At 26.7% G+C, this 9,181-nt stretch overlaps 1 protein-coding gene across 2 annotated transcripts; it reads right to left on the reverse strand.

The window, feature by feature from the left end:
• Positions 1–1,202: 1,202 nt before the first annotated feature.
• LOC129989119 (zinc finger protein 532-like) lies at positions 1,203–8,931 on the reverse strand. Of its 2 annotated transcripts, none has more exons than XM_056097443.1 (3): positions 8,863–8,926; positions 4,449–6,355; positions 1,203–2,606 (listed from the first exon to the last, which is right to left on the reverse strand). In XM_056097443.1, exons 2-3 carry the CDS (start codon positions 6,298–6,300, stop codon positions 2,107–2,109), a joined length of 2,352 nt encoding a protein of 783 aa, XP_055953418.1. In that variant the 5' UTR covers positions 6,301–6,355; positions 8,863–8,926; the 3' UTR covers positions 1,203–2,106. The 2 variants fall into 2 exon arrangements, with proteins under 2 accessions (XP_055953418.1, XP_055953417.1); XM_056097442.1 differs by having other exon boundaries at positions 1,204–2,606; positions 8,854–8,931.
• Positions 8,932–9,181: the final 250 nt, after the last annotated feature.

A 9,181-nucleotide genomic window follows, 5' to 3' on the forward strand; every position in this document is an offset into this window, starting at 1 on the left:
CTACTAAGGGTACATATATGTTCGTATGCATATTTTAAATTCATTCATTAAAAATTCTTAGTCAAAGGTTAATTCCGAGATCTATTGTTTTCAAGCTTATTATTAGGAACACCACGGGAATAGAATCAAAATTCAATTAATGATTAGCTGCTAATTATGTTCAGAAAATATTAAAATAATATTTTGTTATTGCAAATACACAAGTTCCAACATTTCAAACCTCTAGTACATCAGAAAGTACGTAAAAAATTGGTTATGAAATTCAATTATTACAAACATGAAACAAATCATGTTAAATTAAAGCGTTTAAAAATATTTTATTTTTAAACACATTTCTGTCTGCATCCAGTTGCAACTTATTAATTTTTACAGTTATTCCAGACACCTGAATCACTTACTGCAAACTTTTTGTGAATTAAAAAAATTAACAATTTATCCTTGCCCTCCTACAAAATATTTCAGTTCACAGTAAAACCAATATGTACAATTCAGAATCAATTTATAATAATGGCAATACAATTTCCCCTACTGAAATTCCTATTTGATTGCAGAGATTTATTAGCACAAGAGCCTTTGATAATACAGGTGGAGACATAAATGTTAATACAACTAAAAAATGAACATTAAAATATTAGGACAACTAGAGGGCCATTCACTTGGTAAATTAAAGCAAAGCTGAAATTGATCATTGTTCAACATGAAAACTGCATAAAATTGAATCAAGAAGCCAAAATTAAATAGGGCAACACATGATTGTATCAAAAAATACTAATAACATCTTTCAATTTAAAAAAGAAAACTGATTATTACCAGTTAAATGAAACAATAATTCCTTACCAAGTAGTGTAATTACCCAAAGTATTTTGTGAATTGAATTGTCATATTTTTAAAGTTATAATTTAAACTTAAGTCTAGACATAATAACTTGATATAAAAATGGCAATCTATTAACAATTCAAGTCTTTTGTGTACTCTCAAATGAATAAAAAAATAAAAAGTGCTATCTAGTTAGGTAACAGAAAAATCTTTGCAGTTAAGAGATTAAAACTTTCAAGAGTTATGTATTCCATGAGATATGCTATTTAATTTCTAAATTATTTAGCAGCGGTCTGTAGTCCTCAAGTTTAAGAAAATTCATTAGAAAACTAATTTAAAGTAATATTTTTATTCATCTGAAACAAAATAAAACATCAGAAGTGAAACAAGAGGAAATGACACTACTTTCATAAATCAACAAATATATATATATATATAAAAATGCTTACATTAAATTAAGTAAAACATAATTAATGATTTTATCTTATCTAAAATATCAGCTAAGCATTTGAATTAGCATCACATTTTGGAAGCTAAAAGATGAATCATTAAAGAAACTTCTTGGAGAAAACCGATGATGATACATAAGTTGAAGATGCAACAGTTCAGATTGAACAAGATACTATGTGGAGAGTTTCCATATAGCTACATTACTGTTAATTTTAGTATCTGCTTCTATACATCTTTATGACAAAAAAATTTCACAAAATTAAACAATATTTATTTTAAATAAAGAATTTTATTTCAGAGATAATATTGATTACTAATATTCAAAAATAAATCCTGTTGAAAAATAGAGAAATTCTTAAATATACATTATAGTTCACACCTAGGGTTGTTTATCGACCATTTGATAATAAAACACCCTTTGATATAGTAAGTAAAAATTTATCGACTATAATTGCTTAGTTTACACCTAGGGTTGTTTATTGACCATTTGATAATAAAACACCCTTTGATATAGTAAGTAAAAATTTATCGACTATAATTGCTTAGTTTAATATTAATCACATTAAATCATCAAAGATGAATAAATATTTTTATTCTGAAAACACACACATATATATATAAATATATATATGCCATCTTCCATCATTGAAAAAAATTGCTTTGAATGGCTCCAATTTTAAAAAAAAAAACAAACTCTTCTTTCTAAATGAATGTTTCCAATTAAAAATTTTTAACAATTGATTTTGGCTAAAATTATTATAAATAACAAAAGGGAAAATTATCTATTATTACATAATAAGAATAAATTGAATTCATGGATATTTATAAAAGAACAGAATTTTAAGATGTTGCATTTGTTTTAGTGGCTTGAATAAAAGCCATTCCATGGCTACGCATATGAGTTTTTAATTGTGTCTCTGATGGAAAACTTGTGAAACAAACATTACATATGAGGGAATCGCAAGAACGTACTTCAGTTGCTGTTTTGGAATCAGGAGGCATGAAATTCGTCCCTTCTTCCTCAATATATTTTTGTGTATCACTTATTTTATGTATGATTCGTAAATGCTTTATCAGTGCTGGTTCAACAACAAAACAAAGACCACATTCTTGACACTGAAATGTACTTTTGTTTGTTTTATGAGTAAGCAAATGTTTTTTGAAAGCTTCCCTCTCAGATGATTGAAAATCACATTTTGCACAAATGTTCCCTTCTATCCGCTGTTTCTTTGCAGGAGATTCTTGTTCCTTTTCATCTGTTGTGAATACATTAGCTGGCTGTTTATTGTGGTCAGCATGATGTGTAGATTTCAAATGGGCTTGAAGTTCAAAGTCATTATCTAAAGCAAAAATGAATAATAATAATATTATGAATCATATGAAACAAAATAAAGTGCAATTTTTCATTGAATTCCAATATAAATTCATTTGAAAAGGGGTGAATATACCTTTAAAGAGGAAAAAAATCTTAATTATTTCTAACAAACAAGTTCTAAATTAGATATCAAATGATATTTTGTACGAAATTAAATTTCGATATTTGATTTAAAAAAAAGACATTCAAGTCATAAAATGTTAAAATATCAAAATATGTGTGAATGTTTTTGAAAAAGATTCTTGGCGAGAACAATTTGGGATACAAAGTTAGGGGAAGCGAATATTTTGCTAGGTAAGTAGTTTATAAAAGCATAGAATATAATAAGCTCGGTAATATTCACAAAAAAAAAAATGTTAGAAACAGGTTTCAACTATGTGAAGCATTTCATATAGGATATGCAGGTGGAAGTCAGGAAGATGAGTAATCATAAACTCAAGTGGATTTAAGTTAACACCAGAGGGATGTTATGAATATAACAATAATTCTGTTATACAAGTAACGTACCCAGGAGACTTGGCTGAAGCCAAGCTAAATCTGCAACAGCCAGGAATGATCAACATGAAAAATTATTAATGAAGCAATTTAAAATTTCTGCTTTGGATTTCTCTATATAACTCACAGCAATCACTGGGTGAAATACATTGCTCCTCAAATCTTATGTTAAATAAAAACTGAATTCTATCTATATACAAGGAGACCTGCAATGTTCATTTGTGATTCATCATTAATAGAGTTTCTGGAGACTTAACGATTTAGTTAGTGTTCTCTTTACAGATATTCAATTTTGAAAATAACATTCTCCAACAATTCCAATGGGGAAAAAAAAAAAAAAAAAGCACCAGGATGTAAAGCACAAATATAAAGATTCTTCATCAGGAATGATCATTCTTCATATACACTTTCAATGGTTGCAACATGAATAATTGAGAGACAATAGTAATTGGGAGACTGAACTTCCAACATTTTTTTTCCTTTTGTAAAATTAAAAAAAAAAAAAAAAAAAAAATCTTTATCTTATGGCTTGCTTACAATTATTATCGAAATCTAATTGAATTACAAATATGGAATAAAACATGAAAAATGCTTGGAAGTCGAAAGACCAACTGCTACTCTTATCTCTGGTACGCTTATGCAGGTCATGTATAACCATGTCAATATTTAGTTATAATTTTTTCTTTTTGCGTGTGTGTGTGTGTGTAAAAGTGCATTTTTTTTTTTCAGAAAAGACACCTACGTATATCCATAAACTTAAAAATCAAAACCTTATCTAAACATAATATTTGATCCACATCATTAGTGCCATTTCAGATACATGAAATAAATTTAAAGATATGCTATTAAGATGAGATTCTAAATTCCATTATATGGAATTTTTAAGATGCCATAGATTTGGATAATAGTACACATTTATAAAATAGATTAAAATTTAACATTTACAAATGACATTAATTAATTAATTTTTAAAATTTAATACATTGCTAAAATGTAAAAAAAAAAAAAAAAAAAAAAAAGATGAAGATTTAAATTAGAATGTTAGATGCAAAGATTTCAGTTTTAGTTCTTAAAATCTTTTAAGAAAGCTGACTACATTAGAAGAAATTTTCCAAAATACTATAAATTACTTCAGACAGTTCTTATCCAACATCTATTATTTTTTTCTATAATTATCAGAAATAACACTATAGATAAATACATGTAAAAAAATCAGTTAAAACCACACAAATTATAAAATGAACTTTTCCCCCATTGAACTTATGTGCAATCAAAAAATGACACAGAATAAATGTAGAAAAATAAAAATTACCAAATGAAATTCTGCAGAAGTGACAAGTAACATTTTCAGATCTTGTAATTATGCTCTCAGCTGTCTCATTCACAGATTCTTTGGTAACCAGAAAATGCTCAACACGAAGATGGTTTAGAGTACCATGAAATGTTGCCAACATTTCATTACAGATAGGACAGACAGTGCAATACTGCAACTTATCAACATGGTGTTTAGATAAATGTGCATCTAAGCGTTTTTCATCACTACATTTCATATTGTTACATAGCAGACAAATAATATTTCCTTTCTTCAAGTGTTTTTTTCCATGAGTTACCATCTCTCTTCTGTTTCCAATAATCATGAAACAGTAACTACAAGGCTGATTCATGTTTACATGAGTTCTTGAAATATGAACACTATAACCTTGAAAGTTATTAAATTTACAATTGCATAAGATGCATTCAATTTTCCCTTTGTATGTAGAAGGAGCAGATTGTTTTTCCTCAGGTGCTTCATCTCGAGTCATAAGCTTATAAATTTTTGGATGAGAATTCTTTATGTGTTCTGCTAGTAACTGTTTATTTTCTAAAGGTTTTCCACATTGCATACAATTAAAAACATATTCACAAATCTGTTCTTTAAGATGAGTTGATCTGTGAGTCAACATTGATTCACTACCCATAAATACTATATCACACAATGAACACTTATAGATTGTATTAAATTTTATTGGTTTTCCACCATGATAATCTTTTACATGTTCATCGAAATTCATCTTAGAAATATAAGCCCTTGGACAGGATTCACATTTCAAGTATTTTTCTGTATGCAATTCCATGTGTTTAAGTAATGATTCATTGCTCGGTGATACTCTTTTACAAACTGGGCATTTATAACCAATGCCCCGAGATTGATGAAAACACTTGTATTTAACATGATGCTGAAAATTTGCCCAATATGCATTTGGGCTTTCTCCACATTCAGGGCATATGTAAGGACTAACCTGCAGATGCAATCTTTGGTGAGCTTTCAAACTACATTTTGATGGGCATACCATTCCACACTTATTACATTGAGAAACCATGACAGGAATTTTATCTCCATTTGTCAGATGTTCTTTCCTAGCTTCAGCAGTTTCAAATTCTTCATTACAGTCTGAACATTTCACCTTTTCTGTGTTAGGAAATATAACTGCCTTCTCTTTCAGCAAAAATGCATCATCATCTTCTTTTAAAGAAAACTCCAATAATTCTGAAGGTGGTGTTTCATTAATATCATCCATGCTATTTAAATCATCATCAAGAGTGTTCACAAATTCATTTTGGAGACCATCCATAAAAACACGAGGTAAAGGATTTACTACCGCTTTCTCAATAGCAGCAGGTTCATTTTTATCAGCATGAGACCTTATGTGAGACAGTAAAGTACAACGATTGTAGAAAATGCGAACTCCTTTACATGCTTCACAAGGAAATTTAATCAAAACAGATCTTCGTTCAAGATGAAAAGTCAAACTACATTTCAGAGCAAAGGTATCACCACAATCTGAACAACAAAAGGCTTCAAAATTAGCTTTGGCTGGATTAGGTGGAGGAGTTGGAGTAAATTGTGGCAAAGCATTGGTACTTAGTTGTTGCAAATTATCACCTTTAAAACACATATCACTAATATCATTATGCTTTAATTTTAAAACATTTCCTGATTTCAAGTTAATACTTGAATTATTTTGTTCATTATTGGGAGCTAAAGCTGATTCTGGTGTCAAAAGTAAGCTAACAGTTTTGGGAACATTTTGTCTTTCTGGAGTAAAAGGCGTAGAATTTGTTGAAACTATGTTCTGTTTGGGTTGCAGTTTCAAGATACTCGTAATAATAGGATTGCTACTCATTTTTATCTTAAATTCTGCAGAAAATCAGATAAGATTCCATAGCAATACTTTAATTCTGAAAAAAAAAAGAAGAAAAAAAAAGCAGTAATTAAATAACCAATTATTTAAAATAATGCATCTGACCATTTAAAAGAATCAAATACTAGCTATGAAAATTGTTACCATTATAAATAAGAATTCTGAATACAGAGAAAAAGAATGTTATATAATTTTCAATCTTTAACATTAAAAACGCAGTTCTTTGTCTTAATATCAATTCAGGAATAACACAAGCATTATCTGCCCAATAAATAACATTTATTACATTTAATGATTATGTTATAAAAATAAAAGTCATTATTAAAAATCGAATATAAATTAATTTCAAATATATAAAAATGCAAAGATATAATAGAATTATAAATAAATAAATGGACAGAAATTAAATGAGTTTAATAACTAAATCAGTCTCAATTTATATTTATAAATGATTATAATAAAGATACAAGGATGGCCAAAAAGAAAGCTATAACAGTATAAAAAAAGACAATTTAAAAAAAAACTTGGATTTAATTTAACTGTAGATTAAAAATTCAGCAATGATTACTTCTGAAATCTTACAGTAATTTATGCAACTTTCATTTGATTTTTATTTAATTGCAGGTGCTATGTTTTTGTTAATCAGTTGTCACGTCAATCTTGCCCAGGATTTGTTACTGTCAAATAATCATAGAATTATCCTCTTAATTGAAACAAGAAATTCACCATAATCTGAAATTTCACAATTAGAATTAAAAGTCAATCAATTCAACATGTTGCAAATTTAATGATATTTTCAGTGTAATAATCAAAAGATAACATTGTTTTGAATTAATATTTTATTTAAACTTTTGTTATTGATTGATTAATTAATTATAAAATAATTTCAGGCATTATTTGTTATGAAGTTTTTAGTAATACATCTTAATATTCAAATTAATAACCTCCCCCCCCACTCTAGCATTTAACTTCTAGAAAAGAGGTAAGCTAATCTAAGATCTCTTCTTCATAAATAGATTTTAGCAGAAAAACAACTAAATGTTTTCTTCCTTTAAATGATTAGAAGATAAGATTTCACTTACATCTGACCAGTGGAAGTAACCTGAAGAGTTACCTATTTTTAAACTCCTTCTACAGCAATAAAGTTATCTTGTATGCAGTCATAATGTTATACAAGTAAGGAATGAACAATTTCAGTAAATGCCAATCAGCATTAAAAGATCAATGAAACCTTAATGGCTGTAAAGTATATCTATACTAACATTACAAAAAAATTAACGTTATAATAAAGTGATATTAATATACAATTAAAAAAGTTATTGATGCAGATATTTCATAATCAATGGGTAAAAATATGACTTAACACAATCCATTATTCTATTAAGAGCTGAAAGAGTAATTTAAAACTTTTGTTACCTATTTTTATGTTAAAACATTATTGGAAATTAAAAAAAAAAATTCTTTTAATCATTTTTTAATTGTTAAGATAATAACCAGGTTAAAGTTTTAATATAATATTTCCATATATTAAAAATATACAATAAGACAGAAAACATAGAAATCGACTACTCACAGAAATTTCTTTCTTACTTTTGTTTCTTAAGCATTTCAAAATCTGTATGCAATTCAAAAATAAGATTTTTTTAAAATTTAAAATATCCAATCATTAAATACTTTTAACTAATATAATGTAATATAATTTTCAGCCTCTGCAATATCAGGCTTCTGTTGAGAAATATAAAAAGTGAAAATATTAAACTAAAGAAATAAAACAGAAAATCAAAACAAAAGTTTGATATTTGCAGACTTATTTCAAAATCAGCATTCTATAATATCAAAACCAGTCAGCAATAAACATATATGAAATATAAAAAAATTATTTCAAATGAACATCTAATATTAATTATTGATTGACATCCACAAATTAGTCCCATTAGATTAAATTTGAAATAAAAGCATTAATGTTATAAGAAGATATCGCATTAGGCAAATTTTAAAATTTATAAGGTACAAATAAAAAAAAATTATAAGGTACAAATCAAATGAAAGTCTTAATGTATAAATAAGATTATGTTTATATGAAGAAGCAAGAGAATATATTTGAATTAGAAAAGAAATGATTCTGTATTTCTGTTATTGCACTGCGACAACTGAAAAGCAAAATTTTACAACTATATATGTATCATAAAAGATAAAATTAGTTAAAAAAAATTCTTAGTTGTCAAAATAATATGTAAATTATTGACATTATTAAATAATAATAGCACTTAGGATTTAACTGACATCATGCTATGTAATATTTAATGAATACCATATTTTATTTATTATAATTTTTATTTATACATTTTCAAATGTAGAAAAATTTAATTCTGGTAATTAAATGCTGAAAAATAATATATCTTGGATGATAATCACCAACAGAAATTTGAGATACAATAGAGATTAAAGTTAATTATTTACATTTGGATTCATAAAGTATATAAATCTTATAAATGAAGTTATATAATTTTCAAATTAAATGCAATAAACCAATACTTTTTAAACCTTTTGAAGACAAATTCAACGATTATTCAATAACGAGAAATGGTATCATCTTAAATGAATAGAGCTAAGAATTTCAAGTTGAGAGATAGGAATGCTGCTGTCAAAATTACAAAAATAGGAAGATCTATATTTGAAAATGGCGCAATTAAAAGATCATTAGAAATCAAAAGATGGTTTACAGAATATAAATTCACGAAAATATTAAATTTAAGATTAGTCTGTTTATATATGATTAAATGTTCTTTGCATTGATATTGAGTAAGACAACTAAACTAGAACAAAATGTTCGCGCCTAAATATTAACTACATTGAATTTGGC

This window comes from Argiope bruennichi, chromosome 10 (genome assembly GCF_947563725.1).
Source record: "Argiope bruennichi chromosome 10, qqArgBrue1.1, whole genome shotgun sequence".
NCBI lineage: Eukaryota > Metazoa > Arthropoda > Arachnida > Araneae > Araneidae > Argiope > Argiope bruennichi.

Coding starts and splice junctions, on each gene's coding strand:
- LOC129989119 (XM_056097443.1), bottom strand. CDS start 6,300: ATGAGTAGCAATCCTATTATTACGAGTATCTTGAAACTGCAACCCAAA. Junction 2,607..4,448: donor CTTCTGCAGAATTTCATTTG/GTAATTTTTATT, acceptor TTTTTGCTTTAG/ATAATGACTTTGAACTTCAA.